Consider the following 26,913-nt stretch of genomic DNA (forward strand, 5'->3'; position numbering starts at 1 on the left):
TGTTTGCTCAACTGCATCTGTGTGTCGGGAATCGGCTTCAAACGAGCTGGTGCTGCTCGTGATGCTTTGGCAGTTTGGTTCCCGGCCTTTCACAGAGGGAAGCCCAGGAGCTCCCCGCCCCTCCCAGTTCCTGCCCAGCCAGCAGCATTCTTGAAAATTTAATTTCTCGGTCTCTAGGGAGGTTTCTTGATGGAACAAATTTAATCAACTGTTTCTTTTCTCCTTTGGGCATGTCCATGTTATTTTCACTAGTTTTTTTCAATCTGTTAATTTGCTTTCAGCCCATTATTTTCTAAGAGTTTCTCTTAAGCTTTGGCAATTAATTCTTAGGCCTTCTAAAGCCAAGACAATATCCTTAACATTCCCCCCCCAAAACGTGACCTGTCCTCTCAAAGATTCATGAACAAGAGATGGCAGAATATGTAAACAGTTATTATGGGTTGTGTCTTTTAAAAAGTAAGCAGCAATGACAACCTGAATGTACTTCCGTTCTTCAAATCAAGTGTTGCAGACCAGACCGCACTCAGGGTAGTATTTCTGAATCCTGCTTACTGCCTAGATGGCCCAGAGCCTAAGTGCCTGTGTCAGAATACGGTGAGCTGTCTTTGTCTAATACCTTTAAGAAATGCTCCCTTTTGGATGACTGGATTTCTCTGGAAACCAAAATATCCAGAACTTTGTATTTTAGCTCTTTGGGGGAAGGGGGGTTATTCTGAAACACGTGCCCTGCCTTAGTTAACCCGGTCTTCTCTGGGTTTCTCAAGCACATCATCATCACTGTTAAGCATTTTGCTGAACTGGGATTCAGGAATGACTCTGGAGGTGGACGGAAGTGCTTGCTAGGTCCTTACAGGCTCTCCAGCTACTCTGTACTTCTCCTCTGGTCGCTCTGTCTTCTGTCCCTTGGTCTCTCCTTCACACTGTCTACTTGATTGCTTCTAAACAGGCAGCTATAAACTGGAGACGATAACTAAGCTTTGTAACTTGTCAACCTTAATTACCTATAGTACAGTTAAAGATGCTGGTCTGAGGACTGATGTTCTCAGAATGAGTCTGTAAATGGTGTGGCGTCATCCTTCTGTTCAGAGGCCTTTCCCCTGGCTTCTGGGCTCCCCAGTTGGGGGGGACGGGCAGGGAAATAGGTGTACGTGAGTGTATGTGATGAACTGGGTGGAATGGGCAACATTGCTGACTTTGAATTGTGGTTGGTGGTTACTGAAAGGATGGGTCAGAAGGCCTGGCCCTGGAGAGATAGGCCTGTGGTAGGAGATGGTTTATCTACAGCAGTATACTAAGCTAGATAGGTCTTCTGTGGTGTGTTGCTAAAAACAACTAAAAAATGTGTTGACAATTTAATTTGCCAGATCCTAGAAAAAACACTTTTACATGGATTAGTGCATTTAATCCCTGTAACTACTTTATGAGGTCATAATATCAATATCATTCCTATTTAAAGGAAACCAAGACTCAGAGAGGTTACTAACTTTCCAAGCTCGTCTGGCAACTTTAAGTTTCACTTCAGAATCCAAGCTCTTAACTACTACTCTGTATGCTTGGGGCACAGATCTGGTTTTTACACACCAGTATCAGCAGGGATCTGCTGGTACATTCGCTTTCTGTTGAGGACAGGAACCTTGATTTGTAGCATTTGCTGATTCCCATGGTGTAAATACTGCCTCTGGTTGATTTCAAGCTACCAGCACGAACCCACTGAAGGCAGAGTGGGGGCGGATGCTCACAGTCTGCTCTCGCAAGCCAGGACAGACCGGCTCCGCACACCCCTGAATGAATGAGCCGTGTTTGTCTTAATCTTCAGCACTGCTGCTGAGTCACTCATTGCCACTCTCCTAGCCAGTGGAGCGGGCATCACTTGACAGAGAGGTGCTAGGAACCTACCCCCCTGAGGGTGTGGGATGGGGATGCTGGGATGAGAGATCAGCGCACCCCCCACCACCCCCCGCCACCACCCCCACCGCAGAACCCCTTCCCTGGGAAGCATGCTCTGTGCCTTTCACTACAGTTTCCATCCGGAAACCCACAGTCACACCTTCTGGGCAGGTGTGAAATGGCGCCATTCATGCCTTTGGAGGACCGGAAGCCCACTCTCCCCTTCCCTCCTTTAGAAGCAACTTCAAAGGAACAGTTGAAGCATTAGCACCTTGCTGTAATTTTCAACAAAGTAAGATAATGCTCTTCTGTCATTTTTCTCTTCTCCTCCACACTTCACACTCCCACTGCTGTTTTCCTAGCAACTAATTACTCTGTTCCTTGACTAGTCACTGTCTCCTTTGTCGGCTGTTACTGCAGCTCCAGCGTGAGGCGGAACAAACAGGCCTCCCCCAGGCACCCTGTGCCCCGCTGCCCCTCAGCTGCCTGCTTCTCGTCCCCAGGATGCTCAGGGGTCATAGGCGATCACCCGTGTGTATTCACATGGGAGAGTCCTTAGCTGTGAAAGGCAGGTCTTTTTGTTTTAATGAAAAAGACAATTTAACGGCAAAGTGGAGCTCCAATAATAAAAGTAAAATAGGGCTCTTTTCCTTCTTCTTAGGATATAGGCAGATCCTCTATGAATTGCTTTCAAACTAAAGGGGTTTTTTAAGAGAAGAAAGGACAGGGGGAGTAAAGCAAAACTCCTGAGCTCCTACTATGTATTGCGCATTAAAAAAAAAAAGTCTTCATTTCCATTAAAACAATGAGGAGGAGGTGGTCAGGCAGGACCCGCTAGCAAGATAGCCTGCTGCAGGCAGCTGGGAAAAGAGGTTTGGTGGTTACCTGCAGACTCCACCAGAAAGCTTCCCAGGGCGTGAGCCGTCAGACATGGCGGGAGGGGGGGGGGGCCTGGCCCTCACCCCCAGCCATCCTGACTCTGGAGTGCTGGAGCCAGGACCCGAACCTGACCAGCATTAATCTGTTGGTGTCTGTGACCTCTGAATCCTCAGCAGTCATCGTCTTGGCAGGATGAAAAACACCCCATTAACAGTTGCACCCAAATTTGTGATGTTCCGAGTGGTGTTGTGGGGGAGTGGTGGACCTTTATTCTGTTGAAGCCTGCTAGCCTACAGCTTTTGAAGAAAGCAATCAAGGACCATTCAGGAGGAAGAGCTAAAAACAAACAAGTTACATAAAAGGACCAAATTACCTTTTAAATAGAATGGATCACAAAGTTTTGTCTCAATTTTAAAATACAAGTATTTCAAAATGCATAAGCTTACTGCTTTGGAGCCAGAAAGGCTGTGAGAGTTCGTCTGGTTCAGATCTCCCATTTTTCAGGCAAAGAGCTTGGGTGCAAAGAGGTTAAGTATTTTTCCCCAACAAAAATCACATGGCTTATTAGGGACCTAGCTGTCCTCAAGACATCTGACTGCTGATTCAAGAGTCCAGTGTTGTGATGCTCTGTTGGGTGTGCTGTACGATGGTTTTTCCACCTGTGTTTTTAGTGTTGGAAAAGGACAGAGTGATGGGCAATCAGAAACTAAGGGAGAAAGAAAGAATAAAGAGGCTGAAAAAGTAGGGAGAAGGAGTGGCTTTTCAACCACCAGGGTTTTAGCGTCTTGCCATGTGTCTCTTAGCCCCGAAATACTGAAATTGCACTTCCTGTGGCCCATAGCTTTTTACAGGTTTGTCACAGACTGTGCCCTGAGTGAAATGCAGTAGTCACTTGAAGTGAAGAAGTTTGGGGCCTGGAAGTAGATGTAGCCTTCAATTAGTGATTAAAATAAGGCTGACCCCCGTGCGGGTTAATCCTTGAGTTCAAATCCTGGCTCTGCCACTTCCTGGCTGTGTAGCCTTGGGCAGATGACTCTCTCCAGGCCTCTGTTTCGTCAGCTCCTAAACAGGGACAGTGGTGGTACCTACTGTTGTAGTGCAGCCAGATGAGTGCCTGGCCCCTGATCAGTGTTAGTTACTGCTCAACACCAACCTTTACCTGAATGACATGATAAAAATCCCCTGGTGAATTTTTACGTGGGTCACGAAAAGCTGGCCTTTATCTTTGGTCTTCAGTGTACTGCCCGCTTCTTGATTCCATGTATCATTCTTGTATTTGCAGAGATAAGTAAGTGATGGGAAGCTAGCGGGTGGTCTGTTCACCTTGGAAGGCGATTAGACATGGCGAGTTGGTCGAGGTTTAGCACTGTGAATCCGTCGTCTTTCGTTTTCTGGGAATGAGTCTTCTCTCCCTCCTTAGGCTTTATCCTACCGCATTCTGTTATCGACTGTGCAGAAGGTTTCTAGCTATATGTTAGTAGGAGTGGTAGAAACCAAATAGACTACAGAGAAGATAAAATCTTTGGAGTCTTCTCACTGGTTTTAGTGTTAAATGTCATGTAGCTTAAGAGACCATTTCAAAGAGTTTTTGAACTAGAAGGAAGTTAGCGATGACCAGTTCCAAACCTTTTGTTTCCCAAAGAAGCTGAGGCCCAAAAGATGAAAGCAACTTGTCCATTTCATAGTACATTATTATTGTTTCTATTATCCCTATCTATCATTATCAGCCATGATGCAATATGGACTTGAGAAGCAGCCTGTACCTGTAAAGGTACATAGGAAGTGCCATGAAATTTAAAAACTCAGCAAGAGAATCTCTTAGTGGGTAGGGTATGGAGAAGGGAAAACATGGCCTACAGGAAAATTTTGGAAACGCTAGTGCTCAGGACACACGGTGGTAATGTTCTGTGCATGTGCTGGTGGTTGGCACCCAACAGAAGGATATTTTATATATATGATAGAGTGATATGATCCATGGAGTTTTCAAGTTAAACAGACCACTGCTGGGGTGAAGCAAAAGCTAGTCCTGATTTTGAAGTGGAGGGAAATTTTCCCATGGGTTATTGCCAATTTTTATTAATATCCCTTTTGCAAGTTGCAGGATTCTTGCATTATATTTATAGACCGGAGCACGAGATATAATATGCCATATTTAGTCAGAAATGGAAGATTTCAAACCATACTACAGTAATACCTCTATTAAGAATCAGAAAAGTATTGCAGCTTTTTGTCAGAGAGATCAGAATCAAAGCTAGAAATTATGTCAAAGCCTGAGGTGACATTCCCTCCTATCAGAGAAAAGGTTTATTACATAAGAAGTCATTAACTGCTAAAAGTCATGTCAAATGTGCCGTAAAGCAGTGTTTTGCGAACTGCGGGTTGTAACTCTTAAGTAGATCACGAAATCCATTTGGGAGGCTGCGTTCAGTGTGTTTCTTTAATGAAATGGATTAACACAGATTACAGCAGAATGGAAGGGTGTGTGTGTGGTGGTGGGGGGGAGGGGGGTCGTGCTGCATCACAGTGTAAAATGCATTTGTTACTGGGCTCATGGTCCAAAAAGTTTGAAAGCCACTGTCAAAGCTTCTAAGGGGTCCAGCGGAACCTTGGGTGGAGGGTCAGATTAAGGTTGACTTAGAGTTTTGGGGAGTCGGGAGGACTGGTAAGAGAACTGTAAGAAAAGCTGCTGATTGGAGATGTGGACTGAGACTGAGCAGGCAGGGACCCCAGCAAATGCACACACCTCAGAAGCAGCCCTTCTTGGGCGCTTGGGTGGCTGAGTCGGTTAAACGTCCAACTTCATCTCAGGTCGTGATGTCACAGTTCATGGGTTTGAACCCCACATTGGGCTCTGTGCTGACAGCTTGGAGCCTGGAGCCTGCTTCTAATTCTGTGTCTCCCTCTCTCTCTGCCCCTCCCCTGCTTATGCTCTGTCTCTGTCTATGTCTCTCTCTCTCTCTCTTTTGAAAATAAACATTAAAAAAAAAAAAAAGGAAGAGGCAGCCCTTCTCAAAAGTTGTGTCTCTCGTGGGGACGTGGGAGAAGGGAGTATTGTGGGGTGCATGTTAGAAACCCAGAAATTATGCCTGAGACATGCAGACAAGGTCCTAAGAGAGCAGCACCTTCCACTGGCTTATGCACCCACCATACAACCCCATTTCCCAAGTCAAGACCTAACCTTCAGACCCGTGTGATGCAGTCAGGAGCCACGCATCTCCTATGGCCAAGGGACCCTTGTAACGTGGCTAGTCCAAAGTGAGAAGTGCTGAACATGTAAAATACACACTAGATTTAGATGGATGTATATCTCATTGTTAATTTCTTAATATTTGTTGATTACATGTTCAAATGATAGCATCTTAGATACATTGGATTAAATAAAAATATAATATTAAACTCATTTCACCTGTTCCCTTTTACTTTTCTCACGTGGCTACCAGCTCGCATTATGTCTCTAGTGGGCAGAACTGCTCGGACTCTCCTCTTTCTCTAAAATGTTTCGTAATCACTCTTAACCCTTCCTTTCCCAGGCTCCCCACTTGCTTCTCAATCTCTGAAATTCCTTTAAGCAGAAAAGTCATTTTTTTCACTTAGTAGTGAAATTCAAATGCGCAGTTTGAGTTAATGCTTCAGTGGGCATAGGTTTTTTTCAGTTAATTTGTCTGTCAATCAAATTAATAATGGACTGAACCTTCCTTGGCTGTTTGGGTAAAAGGAATGGAAAGTGGGTTCCACATTTCCTAAGGTTTGGCAGTTGGGATGGTAGCACAAAAAAGGGGCTAAAGCAGTAGAAGACGTTTTTGCCTGACATTAATTTCACTCAGGCTGCTATCTGGGGACAGTGCTGTTACGGGACATTTCTGGCTTTTGGGTTGCTGGGCAGGGAGTCCGATTTCAGATTATGCTTTGTTCCCTGGTGATTTTTTTTCCCCCTCCTTCTGAGCTAAATTTGGCTCTCAATTTGGATTTCAAAATGTAACCCCACTTACTAGGATCCCAACAAATCCAATACCTTTTTGGGTCCCCAGTTCAGGACACTTGATAAAGGGTGCACAAAGCTTCTTCTTTCCTCTGAGGCCCAGTCATGCCCGCCTGGCTGCATTTCCTGCTCAGGCCGTGGTCCTGACTCTGCCCTTAACCTACCCCCTCCACTCACCCCGGTGACTGTGGGTCTCGCTGTTTTTTTAAGACTCCCTTTCTCAGACTCAATAGTTGAGATGCAGCAAAGGAAAATACACTCGTGTGGTACTTCCTGGGGTTCTGGTTTTTGAAAGGACGGTAATTATAGGGCCCGATGATTAAAAGACAGTTTGAAACAAAGAATGAAGTGTTTGATCCATTTCAACTGTTAATGAGAATCAGTGTGGTTCCACCCACAAAAAGAAGCAATATTAATTTTTCTTCTTTCTGTGTCCCTAATAGGAGTTGCTCTGAAACGTACCGCATGCCAGTGATGGAATACAAAATGAACGAAGGGGTTTCATACGAATTCAAGTTTCCCTTCCGAAATAATAACAAATGGCAGAGGAATGCCAACAAGGGGCCTCACTCAGCTCAAGTCCCCTCCCAGGTGCAGAGCCCCATGACCTCAAGGCTGAATGCTGGCAAAGGAGACGGGAAGATGGCTCCTCCAGAAAGAGCCGCCAACATCCCTCGAAGCATCTCCAGTGATGGGCGCCCCCTGGAGAGGCGGTGAGTGCACCTTCAAAGGTTTGCTCCGAGTCTGCCCCAGATTTGAGGAGCACCAGACACACAGACGCTAGCTTTAGGTGTTTCCATGGTTTACTAGAAATCAGGAATTGAAACAGATGCATGCCCCAGTGGCTTTCAAAGCATGGGAGCATTCCAAAGCCGTGAGAGGGAAAGGGGATACGTTCCAGCAGAGCATTCAGCTCTGAGTCATGGTATTTGTGCTTTGCCCTTTCATCTCCATGTGATAGCAACAGAAACCATCACTGCACGCTTAATGGCTATGATGGGCTAGAACTTGGCAGATACATTGAGGTGACATTGACCATATTGTCATCTTCGATAGTCTTTGTCTCTTGGGGAGAAGTGATAGGATAGTAGCAAAAGAATGCAGGTGTTTGGTTGGGTGTCTGTGTCACTTTGTTAACGAAGATTGTAAAAATTTTAGTAGCACTTGGGTGACTCAGTCGGTTAAGCGTCCGACTCTTGGTATTGGCTCCAGTCATGATCTCATAGTTTGTGATATCAAACCCCCACAGGGTTCCGTGCTGACAGCGTAGAGCGTGCTTGAGATTCTCTCTCTCCCTCTCTCAAAATAAATAAACATTAAAAAAAAAAAAAGATTGTAAACATTCTAAATAATAGCACTGTGCATTACCTATGCTAATGAAGGAGACCGTTTTAATTCAGTAAGCTGTTAGTCGCCCGCTAGAAGAAGCCAACTTTTTTCTGTTCCCTGCCCTCTCCTCAACACTTCTGCTTGTCTTGATCATATCTCCGAATATTTTTGTGACCCCCACACTGGAGAGGGATCAGGAATCCCCAGAGTTGGGGATAACTGTCTGTTCTAGGAGCTGTGTGGGGCAGAAGGAAGGTGGGAGCCAAAACGTGAGTCTGGCTCAGCTAAGCAGTGGAAACCAGGTCCAGCAGGTACAGAGTGCCAATGAAAATGGGCCCCAGCTATGCTTTCGTAGTCATAGATTGTTTCACGTTGGGAGCAGAAAAGCTGGAGGGTTTTTGTGTTTGTTTGTTTTTAAAATTTTTTTTAATGTTTATTTATTTTTGAGAGGGTCAGAGATTGAGCATGAGCAGGGGAGGGACAGAGAGACAGGGAGACACAGAATCCGAAGCAGGCTCCAGGCTCCGAGCTGTCAGCACAGAGCCTGACACAGGGTTCGAACCCGCAAACTGTGAGATCACGACCTGAGACGAAGTCAGACGCTTAACCAACTGAGCCACCCGGGCGCCCCAGAAAGCTGGAGGTCGTTTATCTTAAGTCTAACTTTTGATCTATTGCATAAAACATTGTCACTTAACTAGTTCAGAAATACTAGGATACCATGTAAAACTAATTCAGTAAAAACCACCACTACCACCGCCACCAACAAAACTAGCTGTCTTTTCTAAAATCGCTCACTTAATCTTGGAGAGTGATTTGTAGAGCTTAACTCTTTATCTCAATAAACGATTGAGCATGTGGACTCTTACTTTCATTTTTGAGGAGTAAAAACATCCAAGAGATCTCTGAATAAACTCTTTGTTCTACACATTCCAAACTTGGCTCTCCCCAAGGTGTGTGTGAACTAGAATGCATGGTTTGGCCCACATTTTGAAAGATGAGCTTTAGGAAATCATTGTTTAGAGCAGGGCCCTTTCTTCCCCTCTTAATGCTATTTTCTTTCTCTTTCAGGACAATCATCAGACTTTTACAAGTTAAATTGTTCTGTGTTAATTTCTTTATACAGTATTCCATATAAGAAAAGAACAGGATGTATTTTGATTCCATGTTGAATTTAATTTCTGCAACAAAAACTAAAGCTTGTTGCTGAACATCCTGACCTCAAAAGTGGAAATATTTTTTGTAGCTAATTATCATCTTATGATGCAGGCAGATTTTAGTGCTAGAGAACCCGTCAACTGCGTTATTCCCCAGATGGAGCTCTTCTCAGTTCGAGAGGTTATTTCTGCAGGTCCCTGTGTCTGCCGTTCATCTTAACCAGCACCCAGTCCCCAGGGGAAGGGGAATCTGAGTGCTCTCCCCGTAAAACTGTTGGAGTGGCCCTGGCACCCTCCAGGCTTCACAGATGAAAGTGGCAGGAGCAGAGGCCACCAGTGGTTTTCGGGGAGATGTAACCTCTCAGGCTTCTGAGTGTCGGGTATTCTTGAGCACACAGGACTGATATTTCAGATCTTACGATGGAGAGCTTAGGTGACCTGTAAAATCTCAGCTCTACAAATGCAGGATATTCAGGTCACTTGGCTCATCTTCATTTTGAAATATGTGGTGGTTGGGTATTCTTCCTTTGTGAAAACTTAAAGAGTTGGGTTTCCTATCCCATCATTGCTCATTTTTAGTAATGCAGTATTTCTTTTTTTAAGTTTCCACTTGGAGTCACAGAGAAGATCCTATTTGAGGAACTTTGTTTTGCTATTGTTTCAGAGATACTTAGATATAGAATAGACTCATGACATTCATCAGGGATACTTCCTGAGTCCTCCATGAATCCCCAGATTCATAAATTTACCTGGGAGTATCATTTTCTCCATGAAGTGTAGTAAAACATAACTGAAAAGCCTCCCCTTCATGGTGTTACTGAGAACAGAGCACCTTACTGAGATTGGGAAGTGAGGCCCTTGGCTGCTGGGCTCTCCTCGTGCACTCGACCTTCCCCCTCATACCAGTCCTGCCCTGTGGGACATTCACATTTGTACCTGGGCAATCTGTAGGAGAAAGTGACTCCTTTCAGATGTATCACAAGTGGTCAAATTAAATGCCAGGGTCCACCATATCTTGAATCTTGCCTTACCGATAACAGCATGAGCTGAATACTGAGACCAAAGTATTGCCTTTACATAATTTTCCTTCCATTTATTTTCCTTCCCCGGGTTAGGTTGTATTTAACTGTAGAGAAACCAGCTGTATTAAGCTGAAGCCAGCAGCTCTCCCAAGTCTGCCCTGCCCACGTCTGCTACACAAATCTGCCCGCTCCGTTCACCGCGGCCGGTTCCAGCACGGTTCATTTCAGATGAAAACACAAATTGCTTGTAGAAGTATAGTTTTTCTTGTATTTTTATGCAAGATCCCAGACTTAAAGGTCATTGGGAATATTTCTTTCTTTTCTTTTTTTTGTAAATACTTGTGGAACAGATTTTCCTTTTTCCTTTAATACCAAGGGCATGATTTTTATAACATACCAATATGTGTTGGTGTTTGAGGTTTCTAAAAAGAATTATTTCACTCAATTGTGTTCTCTATACATTGTTGAGAGAAACCAATGCAGTAAAAACAGATGACTCGTTTGCCATCTAAATAGACTAAAGTCTAATTCTCTTTGGCTTAAATATATGAGCTTTATGCTCTCCAGATGGCCTTTTGAAATAGAATCTGATAGTATTTGTATGAATAGTATTTCTTAACAGGAACAATATTTATTCAACAAAAATAGGTAAGATGGGGGCACCTGGGTGGCACAGTCACTTAAGCATCTGACTCTTAGTTTTGGCTCAGGTCATGATCTCATGGTTTGTGAGTTCAAGTTCTGTATCAGGCTCTGCACTGTCAGTGCAGAGCCTGCTTGGGATTCTCTCATTGCCTCTTCCTCTTCCCAGCTTGCACACGTGTGCGCTCTCTCTCTCTCTCTCTCTCTCTCTCTCTTTCAAAATAAATACATTAAAAAAAGTAAGTAATATGATGGAATCACTGTTTTGGCCTCAAATTTACCTGGAGTGCAAGGGTAGAATTAAAACCAAAATTTCTGCTGTAGCACATTGAACTGAACACTTTACCGTGTTTAAACATAATGTGGGATGGGTAATAAAGCCCCGAACTGTGTTAATATGCTCTGAAAAGCTTATCTATTTCAGGGGCTTTGCCTAAACAACAGGCATCTTAGCATAAAGAATTTTCCTTTGTCTTTGTGTTTTTAGAGGAAGCATCGCCAGCCTTTATGCAAATATTTGGTGTTGGATCTGAGCCACTTTGGCACTTTTAAGTGTTACCTGGATGCCACTGTTCCCCGCTCCCACTGCTCTCAGCTCTAAGCAGCTAGATGGAGAGCATTTCTGTGCTTAGAGAGGTTCCGAACCAGCACCTCACAGGAAGCCCCAGTCCTGTGCCCCATCAGTCTGCGTTTTGAAGGAAGTGCTCTCTAAATGCAGTTCCCATGCCAATCTTCACTGTCATTTTCTGCTTTGAGACAGAGCAAGTACCCATGTAATCCCTCCTCTTCCTCTAATAAGGCAGTCAGCTGTGGTTAGAAGTTTCTAATGTGAACTTGCACATCACAGGTGCTGTCCACCTGAATCATAGTTGTTTGGTTTGACTTGAGGACCCTTAAATCCTAGAACTTCTGAGCTTCTCTGAGGTCACTCAGGCTACAGCCCCTGCCCTCCCTGTTTCTTGAGCTAAATCCCCTGGATGTGGTGTCTTTAGTTTATCTGACACCATTTGCTGCTCCGTCCTTCAGACTCCTTTTCCCCGTCTTCCAAAACCTTAACTCCTGATTTTTTTTTTTTTGGCAGCTCTTTGCACCTGTCTCATCGCCCCCTCCCCACCAATTGTGTGTCCTCCACGGCTCCTTCCTCATTTTTCTTTTAATCCCATGCTGTGCAGTGTCTCAGAGTAGCTTGTTTGCCTGAGCAACGTCAGCCATCCTGCACGTGGGCAGTTCCTTAATGGTGTCTGTTGATCTCCTTTGTACTTTGCACATTCATTTGCCTGACTACCTACTGAATGTCTGCCCTTGGATGTCACATTAGTGGCTCATATTTACAAGCACCAGTGGGCTCCCACTCGTCCATCACCTCCTCTTTCTAGTGTGTCCCCCACGTCAGTGAACGGCCGTACCAGGTACCCGAGTACACAGGGCAGAACTAGCATTCACGATGTAGCTGGTCCTGCAAGCAATCTGTTTTTATTTTCTGTTCTTTAGTGTCACTCTTAGATATAAAACTGGCTCTTCTCAAGAGGCATCCATGATGTGTGCCGGGCTGTGAACTTCTAACATCTTGCCAGCACCTGTGACGTGATGATCCGTTTATCTCAGCGTGATGAATTGCCATATTTTCCTAACCGGGCAGGGGAGTTATTCCTCGTTGTAAATTGACCTTGTCACTGGAGGCTCATCGGAACAGGATCTCCAGGATCCAATCCTAACAGCTGACATGAAGTGTTTGGTCAGAAAGCCAGGGGTAGCTCTGGTTCACAGAGAACACAGTAGGAAGAGATAAAAAGACAGAGGTACATACAGTGACTTAAATTTGAATATAGTTTGTTCAAACTCTAGCCTGGATAAAGCACCCAAATTACATTACCTTGAGTCATGTAGAGAAAAAAAAAAACTTTTTTTTTTTTTTTTTTTTTACATAATTCTGGAAGAATCCTGGTTGATACAGATTGCTGAAGACAGGTTTCAACTTGGTCCTGTTCCCTGGGTGAACAGCATTTTAACTGCTAAGTTGTGGTAAAATGCTGTGCTTAATTACGGACTCAAGTATCTAATTTGTCAGTCATTGCTGCTATTTGAAACCCTCTCTCTTGTTTTTACCATCATTCCACTGTTTGCACTTGGCTTACAGAGGGCCTTGTCTCCTTGGACACATTAGGAGTGCTGTCACTTAGGGGTACAAAGCAGGACATAATTCAACCTATACAGAACTACTCAGGAAAAAGTTTTGTCATCAGCTATTTGGATCCTGAATGCCTTATCCATAACTTGATAAATTATAATCGGTCACAATCTGAAGAGATCAATTGAATGAGAATCTATTAATGTTAACACTGTACGTGTGGCCCTGTGAGTTGATTTATGGGAAGGATGTGGTGGGGTGCAAAAGTTATTTTATTGGAAATCCGGATCTTGAGGGTGAATCTCTTCTCCCTTTTGTCTTGGTGTGAGAATGCTTCTGGAAAAATGAAGAACTGACTCTGATCTTGGACCATCTCTTCCTAAGTGTCCATTCCATTCAACTCCTTGTTTTCATCGCAGTGAAATGCATTGCATGTAAATGAAAAGCTGGTGTTCAGTGGAGTCCTGCAGACTATGGAGGCATTGTCTGTCAGGCTGGTGATCATGACTTTTTCAATTGCTGCATTTTTGTCATACAGTCAAAAAGCCCTGGTGTTTTGTTTCTGCAGAGGGAAGTGAGAGGGAGCTCCAGAGGACACTTAAGATCAGTTACTTTAAAAACATTTAGTTATTTCTTGGCTAAAATTGACAAAAATGTAGGGAAAAGAATCTACCGAAATTAACACTAAAAGGTTTAGACATTTCCTTTCTCACAGTGACCAGAACATTCTTGAAAATTCTTACATTCCACAGAATTGAAAAAAAATCTCACAGCCGTTGAAAGATGCGTTCCTGTTCGTCCTCTAAACCTATTTGGGCATTAACATCCAGATGCTGGGGTTGGGGAGGGGCGTGGCATGGGCGGGGGTGCTCTTTAAGACTAGGAGGAAGTAGAAAGATCTCAGCTTATCTCAAAAGAGAGGAAAAGCCTTGTGATCTTGCTTAACTAAGTCTTCACTGGCCCCAGCAACCCTTAAAATAAAGTGGGTGGTGAGGGGGTGGAGATTCAAGAAGTCAGCCTGCTAGCTTCCTCTGTGAGCCAGTTTGGGGGGTACCTCTTTTCAAAGCACAGGACGGCACACAGCCCACCTTGAGTAATGACCAGCCGCAGGCGCTCCCTGGCAGAAGGGCACTGCCCGTGCCAGGCAGGCGGGACCTCTTACTCCCCAAGTGAGGTCTGTTCTCAAATAATATTTGTGTGGTAGTATCAGTTTCAGAGTATTTGAAAAGAATAGTAAGAGATCAGTATAAGAGCTAATTTTGCCCGCCATACGTACATCTAGAGTCGTAAAAACATTTGGATGGCTTGCCGTGAGTTTCTGGTTGTGTGTGCTGTGTGTGTGAACAGACAGAAAACAAAGCCACTATTGAGTTACATAAATGCAAAAGAAGGATGGGAGTGAATGCTGGCCTCCTGGAAATGCTGTTTTTTCACTTTGGGATAACTCCAGTAACCAAGTAGAATTTTCTGAGACGTTTGCCAAATAAAGGAGCTAAGGTTGAGAACTAGCATGAGATTATTTTAAAGTAATGTTGGTTTTAGAGAGCAGAGTCAGAAAAACAGGCTACATCTTGACTTTTCCTGTGGAATCAGTGGTTACTTCCTCACAGAAACAGAAACATTTTAACATTCACCATGCAGTTAATTCAGTGGCATTACTTGTTTACCCTGAAGAGAGAGTTAGCATCGGCCCCGGATGTTAACCCTGGCCCTGACCACGTATGTTAACGTTAACATGAACACGGTACTTGGTTTTCAGCTTTCTGTAACACCTCCTCCCCCTCACGGTGGAAAAATCAAAGCACCTACAAGTGAAACTGTAGTTGAAGTTTCTCTGTAGTCCGAGCCTATAGAAGCCAAAATCTTAAGATAGGAGTGTGGTGTCTCGTTACATTTGGATCCACGCTGCTCCTTAATCCGTACCTCTTCCGATCGTTTCAGAATAGGGAGAAATTCGGGAGATGTCTTCATGGAAGAGAAATGAGATGTGGATTTTATGGTACCTAAGGAAGGCTCTTGATCTCTCTTTTATCAAAACACATTACCGAGAAGTAGGGATGAGCTGGTGTCCCAAGACCCCACTGGTCCCTGACCCCGCCGTGGCTGCCCCACACATAGCTCTCTCCTGAGCCTGTATCCTCATGAGAGCACCGCTGTGTGGCTGGTACTTCTCTGAGTCTGTGTGGCGATAACAGGAGGAGCATGGGAGCTCTGCCTCTTTTCCGAGCTTCTCATCCCGTTCCTCCAAGGGCCTTACCTGAGCATTCTCGGTGTCCTTTTGTGGACCATTTGGTACTACCTACAGGAGCCATTACCAGCGAGTTCTCTTGCCATTACCTGTCAGACTGATGATATGCTCAGGGGTATCTGGTTATAATTCCAGCATCCCTTTTTCTCACATTGAAGGAGAGTATTAATTTTGAATCTGTTTTCATTGCTCTTAGTATAGTATCCACTAATTTTGGCACTTTATTATTAGCAGCCAACTGTTTTTCAACGGATACAGACCCACCATTAGTGGAACCCCTGGCGTAGGCAGCTGACGTCACTATTGGCCCTTCTTCCTTCTTCTTCTCTGTAATGTCTATTTATTTATTTTGAAAGAGAGAGACTGAGCGGGAGATGGGCAGAGAGAGAGGGAGAGAAGGAATCCCAAGCAGGCTCTGCACTGACAGCGTGGGGCTCCAACCCACAGACCGTGGGATCACGACCTGCGCCGAAATCAAGAGTCAGACGCTTAACCGGCTGAGCCACCCAGGTGCCCCACTGTGGGCCCTTAACCTGAACCCACCTGCACTGCTGATCTTCTCCTTCATTCCACAAACATGTGTGAAGCAGTCAGAGCTGTAAAGATAAGGAAGTCTCAGTCCTGCCCCTTAAGAAGCAAATCTAGTTGTGGAGATAGACACACATAAAACTGTGCTAAAGGTTGTGCTATGTAATGGTGCAAAGAACAGACCATGTGGGACTCAAGGAGGTTCTAATTAATCTATGAATTCAGGGATATGATGTGGGAATTAAGCCTCAGAGGAAAAGGACATTATGTAAGAAAGGGGGAAGAGAGGCAGAGAGGGCAAGATGAGTAAAGGTATGCATTTGGTAGCTGAGTTTGAGAATAGGGGCACACTGAATGTGTCTAGAATGTAGGGTGCGGGGAGACAGGAAGAGGGCATGGAGAGGGGAAGGGACTTGAACAAGACGGTCCAAGGCCTGGAAGAGGGGGCCAGACATTCGATGCTCTATTCTGTAGGCAAAGGGAAGCTATGGAGAAGCATGTGGGATGGCTTCAGATGGGGTAAGCAGAGCCTAGACTTTGAAGACCAGTTAGGGCCCAGGTGTGCTGATCCAGGCTAGAGAGGAGGGAGTTTGGAGGACAATCAGCAGGTTGAAGACCAGTTAACTTCTTAGTCTGTGTGTTGTCCAGACCAGCACCCAGGGTGCCTGACACACAGCTTATACTCATTAAAAGTTGAACTTAATTAGAGGAGTTGACATGGAAGATGAGGAAAGGGACGGGGGAGATGGTTTCAAGGTGTTCAGCCTGAGATAACAAATATAGGAGGAGCAGGTTTCGAGGGCTGGGCGGGGGAATGGAAAAACCTGTTAGGTTTGATGAGGTTTAATTTGAGCTGCTATGGAGGCTGTTCAGTGGAGATGTCTAGGAGACAGCTGGAGATTCTGGGTTTGTGGCAGAGCGGAGAGATCTGGATTCTCAAGTCAGACCCGCCTCTTGGGTATAGAAGGATTTGAGAGTTATAATTTCAGCATCTGTCCTCATCCTTTCTCTGTGAGAAAAGCTTCTCGTTGGGATTCTGTTAACCCCTCTGTCAACTTCCCAAACCTGAAACCCTATTCTGCCCTGTTCCAGAAGGCACACAGGTTCACTGTTGGAAAATTCTGGGTTTCAGTGGATCGGGTTCCGTCGCCAGGCTTCAGAACTTTACTCTGGGTAAAAAGATAGCTTTTCATGTGAAAGCATTGACCGTGCAGACCCATTGCAAGCTGTCCTAGCAAGAAAAGAAAACCCGGCCTGCTCTGGGGGACACGAGTCTTTTAGCACTGAGCGGTGGATTTACAACCAAGACGCTTGGCTTACCGAACGAGTGACCTCGATTCCTCTCACTCCGCTCTTGCACAGAAGTGACCTGCCCTGCCACAGGAGTCGAGGGATTTGTGCTAGCGTTCCCTCTGAACCAAAACATCAGTAGGAAGATGTAGGTTACCCCCGGTCACAGGTGCCAGCTTCACTTACTGATGTCCCCAGGGTTGCCCTATCGTCTACTGGAACAGAGGAGGTAAAGGACAAAGTCTGTGTCTGTCCTGATGACAGAGCTCTGGTTTCTGTCCCCAGAGCCAGTCAGCAGGGTGACAATCTGCAGAGCACACACCTCTGCTGGGACATTGCAGAAGTTCAACAACTGACGTTCTAGGCATTTTTTGTTGTTGTTGTTGGAGGTTTTTATATGGTGATGCTCAGCCACATTTACAAATACCAAATAGCAAAATCTGAATATTCATTCCAGACTTGGAGTAACAACACCCCAAGACAAAGACGCGGAGAATGCACCGGTCTCAGTGTGGTCCTTGACTCTGGGAGAACCAGTGTGAAAAATTGGAATTAATTGCTATGTTAATGTCACTGGGGCTCAGTTATCCTCTGCACTGCCATTCTAGGAAACTGCACAATCAATTCAACCCAATGAATTTTGGCAGCTTTTGGAAACATACGTGTTGTTTTTCCCCCATTATTTTTGATGTCCCCTCACCCCACACCACTCCCCCACCTTCAAAGCCATTTTCCAGCTGTTCCTAAGGGAGTAGTTTTATGGAGAAGTTTCTTTTGTAGGCTTCCAGCTGGCCTCATTTTCACTATCTCCATGAAGTCGCTTTCTCTGTCGCATTGGTAGGATATTATCCGTGGTGCATTGCCTCGGGACTTCCCCTTGGACTGACTGCATGTTTTTGGTTTGCTCTCGCAGGCTGTCTCCCGGCTCAGACATCTACGTGACGGTCTCCTCCATGGCCCTCGCGAGGTCCCAGCAGTGCCGGAACTCCCCTAGCAACCTGTCTTCATCCAGCGAGACGGGCTCTGGCGGAGGCACTTACCGGCAGAAGTCCATGCCCGAAGGGTAGGTGTGCCCTTGCACCTCCACACGCCCCCTGCCCCCCATCGCTGCCTTTCACCTGTGACTCAGACGTGCCTTGACCCATCTACAAAGGAGGAGCCAAAGGGGGAATGCGGTCAATATTCCAGAGAGAAGATGTTTTAATGTCTGCTTCAAACCACTTCTCAGGAAGTGGTTTCTTCATCCTTCTCTAGCCTCCAAGGCCCCCGAAGCAAAGAAATCAGACTGCATCACTTTCTGCAGTCGCGTGCGCTGTCCTAGTCTTACGGCACAGATTTTGTCACTTCCCCTGAAGCACACTCGGGAGCATGCTTCTTGCACTGGCTGGAGTTTGTGTGGCTGTTAGAGTAGGGGGAACCATCATCCTGTTCGAAGCTTAAAATTATTTTTCTCACACTTTCAAAGGCTTCTGCAATCTCGGCCTGTGGTTGGTTGTTGTTTCTCATCTCTTTCGAAAGCACGAAATACCCAGAGGTAACTGTTTGCCTCTGACAAGACATACAGACTGAAGGCTAAATGTACCTGATTTGAGAGGCTACTAAAAAGAAAGGGAAACAAAAGCAAAAACAAACCCCAAGTGACTAGAATGTCTGAGGCTGGGAAGTAATTAGCAGCAAAATGTTACGTGACCCACACATGCCACCTTTGCCCAGAGCAAGAGTCAAAGAACTGTCAGAGACTTCCTGCTGGGGTGTCTCTCTGGGGAGGTTGATGGAGAACTCAAAACCATTTGAAAATCAAATGTGAGGCATTTATAAAAACCCATGTTTCTATTCTGAGTTTTCCCCCAAATACATTTTTAACGAACGCACACATGATTTGGTTACTTTTTTGAGATTTTTCCATGTTACAAAATAGTCAGGCTTACTAAGAATACCTTCATAATGGGTATTTTTTTTTATCCTATAGCATTTTGTTGGTTTTTACAGCTATTAAGTATGATTTTTGTTGTTGTTGATGCTAAATATTTATATTAGAAGAAAGTAGGTAATAAAACCACTACACAATATGCTTGCCCCTGCTGCATCACGGGGTCCTCCGCAAGATACCCTGGGTAGTATATCTAAAATGCACATGTCTTTTCTTATTTACTTCAGTGACAATTAGGGGGAAAAAAATGTATCTCTTATTCATGAGTTCCTGCAAAAGGTTTTATGAGTTAAGTATTATTATCATACCATATCACAAGTCCTAACCAATTATTCCTTGTTTCAATTAGTAGAATTTATTTATTTATTTATTTATTTTAATTTTTTTTTAACGTTTATTTATTTTTGGGACAGAGAGAGACAGAGCATGAACGGGGGAGGGGCAGAGAGAGAGGGAGACACAGAATCGGAAGCAGGCTCCAGGCTCTGAGCCATCAGCCCAGAGCCCGACGCGGGGCTCAAACTCATGGACCGTGAGATCGTCACCTGAGCTGAAGTCGGACGCTTAACCGACTGAGCCACCCAGGCGCCCCACAATTAGTAGAATTTAAATGGCCTGCTTTTACTTCAAAAATAAGAATCCGCTGCAACTTTAGTGTTAGTACAACAATAAAATATAAATGAGCTCACAACAACAACAAAAGCAGTTTTCTTATGACTGGGATATGCTTTAAACGTATACCAAAAACATAACCCGAAACCTTAGTGTTTTGGTGAATATTAAATGTCAGAAACATGGTTTCAGTGCCCACCCTACACAGTGTTTTCAGTAAGGTGGTAATTCTTCAACCTGATGTGTGACACTAACCCGACTGTAGTTGGTGGTGAGGAATTTTCCCTTGTTTGTGAGGTTACCCATGATATTTGCCATACTGTATAACATCTTTTTTACCTGGGGTGATCTTTGACAAGAAGGTAATGATACGGTTCTTTAGTCTGGATCCCCGGCAGTTTTTGCATATATCAGTGACCCAAGAGACTGTCCATTGTCTGATTCACATGCACTGCCCGTGGGCCAGGTTGGATTCTAAAGTTACTCTTATCAAGAGAAAGATGATCACGTCTACTCTACAACTTAGCCCAGTAAAAATAGGGGTGTACGAGTTGACCGTGAGGCAGGAGTGTATGTAGCCTGCTGCAAACCCATTAATACTAAACTTCAAGAAGCTCAGAAGCGTGGAGTAACACCAGTACATCAGATCAGTACACAGTGGTTGTCCAAAAGTGTGATCTGCTCACTTGTCCTCTTCCCTCCGCTTCAGTGGGCCCAGTGTCTGCCTGTGTGCAGGGCGTGCCTGCCCACTCCCTGGTGTGGGGGTACTGAGACCACCCAGATCAGCTGAGAGGTAACAGGGTGACTAGTATGCCCACTGCACTTACATGTGGGGGAGAAAGCACCTGCACCAGTTTGGTATGGAAACGAGAGATAGGTAGGAAACAACACTGTTGAAAAGACATAGGGTCTATTTTACCACCCTTGGAGATGTATCTTCGGGCCACACGCTCTGAGCAGTGTTGATGAGGCAGATCGTGGCAGAGGGAGGGATGACCTGGGTAAATGGAAGAGCTTGGAGATCATGAGGGTGTACAGCCTGAAGGCGAGAAGCACAGACAGAGGCAGGCAGGCCACTACAGCTTTCTTCCAGCACTCTTATATGAGGGAGGAAGCTTGTCCATGAAGGCAACTGAGACCAGTAAAAGTTGTAGAGAAGAAGTTTCCAGCCCATGATGAGGACAGGCTGTGAGCCTGCCCTGGAGAGCCATGGACCAGCTTGTGAGTTAGAGATTCGTGGTCACTGAATGTGCCTCAAGTATCAGCCAGATGATACATGCTTTTCAAGGCAGGATTTAAGGACGGCCTTACTTTGTCATTCATTTAAAACCAGACAGCCAGATTAAAAAAAAAAAAAAAAATAGGGGCGCCTGGGTGGTTCCGTCAGTTAAGCTTCCAACTTAGGCTCAGGTCATGATCTTTTGGTTCGTGAGTTTGAGCCCCACGTCGGGCTCAGAGCCTGGAGACTGCTTCTGATTCTGTGTCCCCCTCTCTCTCTGCCCCTCCTCTGCTCGTGCTCTCTCTCTCTCTCAAAAATAAACATTAAATAAATACATACATACATACATACAACCAGATGGCCGGAAAAGCATTTGACTTTAAATCCAGAGGTTTTAAGAGTTGTCTTTAGTTTCCACTGCTACCAAAAAGGAAGAACAAGATTAGAATTCATATTTAACTTTTATCTCTGTGCTTTTGTGCACATGTCTTCATTTATTGAAAATTTAGAATAAAATCATAGGGCCAGTTGGAAGATATGAGCTTAATAAGGACCCTACTTAAGGAGGAGATGGCAAAGATCATAATTAGTGACTCGTCCCCACCACCCTTTGCTGTTATTGTTAATGAAAATAAGCATTATTGCATCAAGTAATAAATACATACAAGATGCAAACAGTTTTAGCCATTTTCTTCCAGCTTACAGGAAAGGCAGAACTGAAATCCACACACAGTCTTTGCATAAACCACTCCTCCCCCCCTTTTTTATTAAATGAGCACCTTTTGCTGAAATTTTCATAAATCAAGTTTCTTGTTTATCATAATGGAGGTAACTTTGTTTAGCAAGGCTTATGACTGAGTTTGTAAACAATGGTCATTGTGCAGAAGTAGCTAGGAGGAGGTTATAGCGGGTTAATGTTACAGCCTTCTCTGCTTCGCAAATGCTTTTATATAGGTCCTTCTCCCCAGATCCATATAATGGAACTGCCATTTAACAAATAAATCCAGACTTTGGGTGGGGGGCTGAAACTCAGGTCCAGGCCTCCCTCCTCCTTGTCTCTTTCTCTTACAGTGTATAACTTGCTAGTTCTCTCCATGTGTTTATCAGTCTGTGGCAAATAAGAAACGTATTGTAAGCATCCGTCATTCCAGGCTGTTAATCTTCTATCATATTGATTACTCATAAGCTCATTAGTAACCACACGCAAATTTATAAATGTCCACGTAAGTCCTTGAATTTTACATTCTCAGCCTTTTTTCCTGGGCTCAGTCGGTATTTACTTTGCCGATGTTGCTAATCAAGGCATATGCTTTAATGAAGCACATATTACTATTCTGCACAGGGCAAAATAAAACTGGCTCATGAAATAGTTAACTGTTCTTTCCAGAAATAGACATTTGCCTTTATGTATGCCACTTTACCTACTTCCAAATTGCCCTTCCCAAAAGGCAATTTAAAATATATACAATTCAGAAGTGGTCACTGTGTAACGTAAATGATAGTAGTCTTTGTCTTTCAGACCTTAGAGCAAATGCTCAGAAAATACTTGTTCCAGGAATGAATGACTTAGTGACTTAGCAGCTCACTGAGTTCAGAGAAACCCCTGACATATTCCACTTAGAAGATGTCCATGGAACATTAGGACTGGGAAGCCTTTCCCTTGCCTGTGAATGACAGTCCAAGCTTGGCTACATGTGGGCTAGAAAATTTGGGTTTCCTATTGTATATTTCTTAGGTTAGCTCGATGCTAACGTCTCCTGCCCTTGTTTACAGTGTATATACCGAGCATACGTACCGTTCTTAAACAGAGTGATGTATGTTGACCGTAACACACACAGCTCCGGCCCCTGAGTACACGTGCATAAGCCTGAGTGTACAAATGCCAACACGTAAGCAAAACTGGTAGTGCCTGTCATTAGAATTCAGTTCATTACACCCAGGACTGTCTTCCCCTGATGGCTGAGGTCCCTGATGTCGTCTTTGCCTTTGTTCGGGGGAATTGCCACAGGTTTGGAGTAAGCCGCAGATCCCCAGCCTCCATCGACAGGCAGAACACCCAGTCAGATATTGGTGGCAGCGGGAAATCTACACCCAGCTGGCAAAGAAGTGAGGATAGCATTGCTGACCAGATGGGTAAGTGACTAACTCCTCCCAGAAGCAAGTTGCTATTACACCGAGGCGACTTTGGCCACCTCTTGATGACGTCCTTAAAGCATTCCGTTGTAGAAGACAGCCTTGGTTAACAGATGTGATTGAGAACTAAGTGTCAGTTCGATTATGTATAAGTGAGGGCAGCAAATAAGACGTGAGAGGAAAGTCCAGGAATTCTAAGTGGCCCCCGGTTTAAAAATAGAGAGGACATAGGAATTACTTTCAGCACCGAGATTAAAATGCCAGACTGCCAAACCGCATGTGTCCTAAGCATCTCCCTCGACCCTTGCTTGTTTGTTTGTTTTCGCCTAGTATAAGTGCCCTTAGAGACTCATTGGTATTCTTGATGTCAAGTTAAAAAAAAACAAAAAAAAAAAACCCAACTCTACAAAGTGGGAAAGAGATGGAATTGTTGTTCAGTCACATATGTAGCTTGGTTAGGATCTCTCTCCTCCCTCCTGTGGTATCCACCCCCCCACCCCGCCTGGTCTCTGCTATTAAGCTGTCAGCTGAGGACATGTCTTAGCAGCATAAAACAGCTGGATGGGAAAGATGTGCATTAGTGAGGCTTCATTTGGATTTCTGGCACAGCCCTTTCTCTCCCTACATGCAGTTGTTCTACGGGGACACTGGAACACTAGTTGCTACAATAAAATTTTCCCATGAAATAAGACTGAGTTTCAAAACAGTAGCCAGGGAGTTAGCCTCAGTACAGCTGGTACATCAGGGACTTGAATCTAGACCGTTGGGTGGGTTTTTTTCCCCCCTTTATCTTATCTCTAGTAGCATTACCATCAGCGTGGGGTAAAAAGAAGTGAATTTCAGGGCTGAAAAGGGTAAACTTTTAAGGCAAAGACCCATCTTTTTATCTTCTTTGCAAACGCACTGTTTGTTCTGTTTTAATGACTATCCCCCGTAAATACACTGACCGTCATCGTCATCGTAGAAAGGAATGAAGACATATTTAGCTAAGACAGGAATTGAGGAAGAGAAATGTAATTCTCAGGTTCTGAGATCTGCTTTGTTCCAGTAACTTCAGTGAGATGTGCCTTGTTACTGAAGCCATCTGTCATTACCCACTCTCACGGCACCCACCCCCACCACACAAAACCTGAGCATTTTCCGATCTGCTGCTCCGCTCTTGACAGAATGTTTTTAATCCCATATGTTTTGATACTGTTGAGATGGTAACGACACATGTGGAAAGGATCCCTGCTTCAACATGACTTTAGCAGCTTTTTTTGGCTCCTAGTGCAGGCTTTGAACAAAGCTGCCAGCAAGCCCTTTGTGCAACGTTCAGTGCCACACTTCCCACTCATGTGAAGTCATATGGGGAATGAAAAGGTATCTTGGGACTGGAAAGGGTAATTATGAGGCTCGTCCTAGACCTGGATTCATTCGCTCACATAAACCTCCCTCCAGTCTTTTCTTCCTTGCATCTACTTTCGTTTTGGTGGCATCCCACTCTTAATAGATAAGGCTCTGAAATTAATATCAATGAATCTAATGAATCTTTTCAACACATTGTTCCATCCTGTTAGTAAGATATGACTTTGGTAAGATACCCCAGAACCTGCCAGAGAAACCTTTACACCAACTGGTGGCCTTTCACCGTCCAATATCGAAGGCTTCAAATAAAATGTTAGAATAAATTTTTTCTGATTTTTTACGTTCCACGATTCCAGAGGAATAACCTAGCTTTCTCGAATTGGCACGTCAGATGGAATCTGGGGCTTGGTTGGTATAACCCATGCCAGGGAGAAATCAAGAAAAACAATTGTTCCATTCTCATTACTCAGCGTACTGTATTGAGTGTATAAAGGGCCGGCCTTATAAGAACAAAACGCCGTAACGACTTTCAGGTCACTGATTGAAAAGGCTGAGGAGATTCTCATTTGCTAGCAGACCTACCTGTCTTTGTACATCAGTGTGTTACAAACTGGTACCCCAGTGGAGAGGAGGAGTTGAGCTTAATTGGCACACCCATCTCAGTAGATTTCATTTCTCTGCCTCTGCTTTTGGAAATGGTTGAGAGTCAGAGTCATAGAGTATGTTGCCCAGTCCTTTACGTTTAGCAATGGTGCTGCAGAAGTCCAGAATTGTTGCTGTTAGCTACCGGTGTGTTAAAGCAGCTAAATCGCTTAGACTTTACCTTTGGAACCCCATCTTGAACGCCAGCTTGGAGTCCAAAAGGAAGCAATTGTCTTAAGTAAACTAGTTGCTGTGTGTCTTTTCTGTTGTGCTTAGCTTACAGTTATAGAGGACCTCAGGATTTCAATTCTTTTGTCCTCGAGCAGCATGAATATACAGGTAAAATATTTCCAAAGTGTCATGGTAAGTAACACGTGATTGCATCCATGCCTGTCTAGGTAATGTAGACCAAGCTAGGTTAGCCACACTTTGCAATGAATGAATTTCATAAATTGAATCCATATATTCTCGACTTTCCCCCAGAACCAAAAGTTGATTCCTAACTTTGCCGCGTTGTTCATGGCCTTTGGTTTGGTGGTACTTGGCTATGCTAATGTGTATGACGTGACACACTGTCACCAGCTGCAAGCTTTACCCATCAGCCACTTAGTTTCTGACATGCTGTCTATCGTGTAAACTCTCAACAAGCTTATCGCTGAAATTCAGAGTTTGCTGGTCAGTGACCTGAGAAATGCAATGGCAAGCCGTCTTCATTTGTCAACATGTGCTTGTACCTATTTAGTGCCCGCACCGTAATGTCCTGTGCTGTATTCCAGAGCCAACGTGCCATCTCCCAGCAGTATCAAAGGTACTGCCAGCTTTCCGAGAGAGCCCCAGTGGGAGATTAATGCGGCAGGATCCGGTGGTCCATTTGTCTCCAAACAAACAAGGGCATGTAAGTTAACCGTCAAACGATAAAAATGATGAGCTTCCTAGCGATGTGCCTTTTGTGCAGTGTGAAAATGGCTGTTTTCACAGTGTGCTTTGGTGTTTCTTCCACATGGTCAGAGAAGAAGTCACGTGACCCTGGTGGGCGATGGGTGTTTGCAGTCATGGCCCTGGAATTTCTGTTGCCAGGGGCCCTAAGGCTGCTTTGAGATTAACTCAAATTCCTCTTTGGAATGCACCTGCCACCCCCACAGACCTGGATGGAAGGCCATGTGATGCAGCACAAGCAGTCCTGCAATGTTGGGAACAGAAATGTGCTAAAAGTAGATTTTATGGAGGTACATGGTGGTTCAGTTGGTTAAGCGCCCGACTTCAGCTCAGGTCATGATCTCGAGGTTTTTGAGTTCGAGCCCCACGTCGGGCTCTCTGCTGTCAGCGCAGAGCCCGCTTCAGATCCTTTGTCCCCCCCTTTCTCTGCCCCTCCCCGCTTGCGTGCACACGCGTGGTTTCTTTCTCTCTCAAAAATGAATAAACATTTTAGAAAATTAAAAAGAAATGAAAGTGGATTTTATTTGCTTACACAGTTGCATGCATGAGATATGTTTGGAACATCAGTCAAAGGGATAAATAGCTTCCTGACAGCTGCCCGTCCTGCTTCTCTTGTCCTGCACACTTACACACATTTTTGTTTTACCATAGTTCTACTTAATTCCTTATTACTTATGGGTGGAATTAAGAATAAGAGGTTTTGCTCATGTAAGTTTTGCCCTAGTAAAATGAATATGGAACTAAAGAAACAGCACACGCCTGTGCGTGGGCAAGCGCCCTGCACTGGGCTGTGGGTGAGAGATTTACTGAAGAAATGCGATGTTGTCATCACAACATGTTGTAAGTGATAAATTATCCAGTCTGTCAATTTCCTTTCCTTCATTAACACCTTTATATTGATGACATGGTAAAATAATATTTTGGATAGATTAGGTTAGATTAAATATACTCTTAAAATTAATTTCACCTATTTCTTTTTACTTTTTAATTGGCTACTACAAAACT

The 26,913-nt window shown here is 44.4% G+C and overlaps 1 protein-coding gene across 13 annotated transcripts in view; it reads left to right on the forward strand.

The window, feature by feature from the left end:
* The window catches only part of SIPA1L1 (signal induced proliferation associated 1 like 1), a 362,552-nt gene that overhangs the window by 298,305 nt on the left and 37,334 nt on the right, over positions 1 to 26,913 (forward strand). For 12 of the 13 annotated variants that reach the window (XM_042943670.1, XM_042943662.1, XM_042943675.1 and 9 more), the window contains 4 exons: positions 7,189 to 7,458; positions 18,003 to 18,152; positions 22,859 to 22,983; positions 25,749 to 25,867. In XM_042943670.1, the coding sequence (XP_042799604.1) occupies positions 7,189 to 7,458; positions 18,003 to 18,152; positions 22,859 to 22,983; positions 25,749 to 25,867 (664 nt within the window). Of the gene's footprint in view, positions 1 to 7,188; positions 7,459 to 18,002; positions 18,153 to 22,858; positions 22,984 to 25,248; positions 25,312 to 25,748; positions 25,868 to 26,913 lie in introns of all 13 variants that reach the window. The other variant, XM_042943676.1, reaches the window with a different exon arrangement.

Source organism: Panthera leo, chromosome B3 (genome assembly GCF_018350215.1).
Source record: "Panthera leo isolate Ple1 chromosome B3, P.leo_Ple1_pat1.1, whole genome shotgun sequence".
Classification (NCBI taxonomy): Eukaryota; Metazoa; Chordata; class Mammalia; order Carnivora; family Felidae; genus Panthera; species Panthera leo.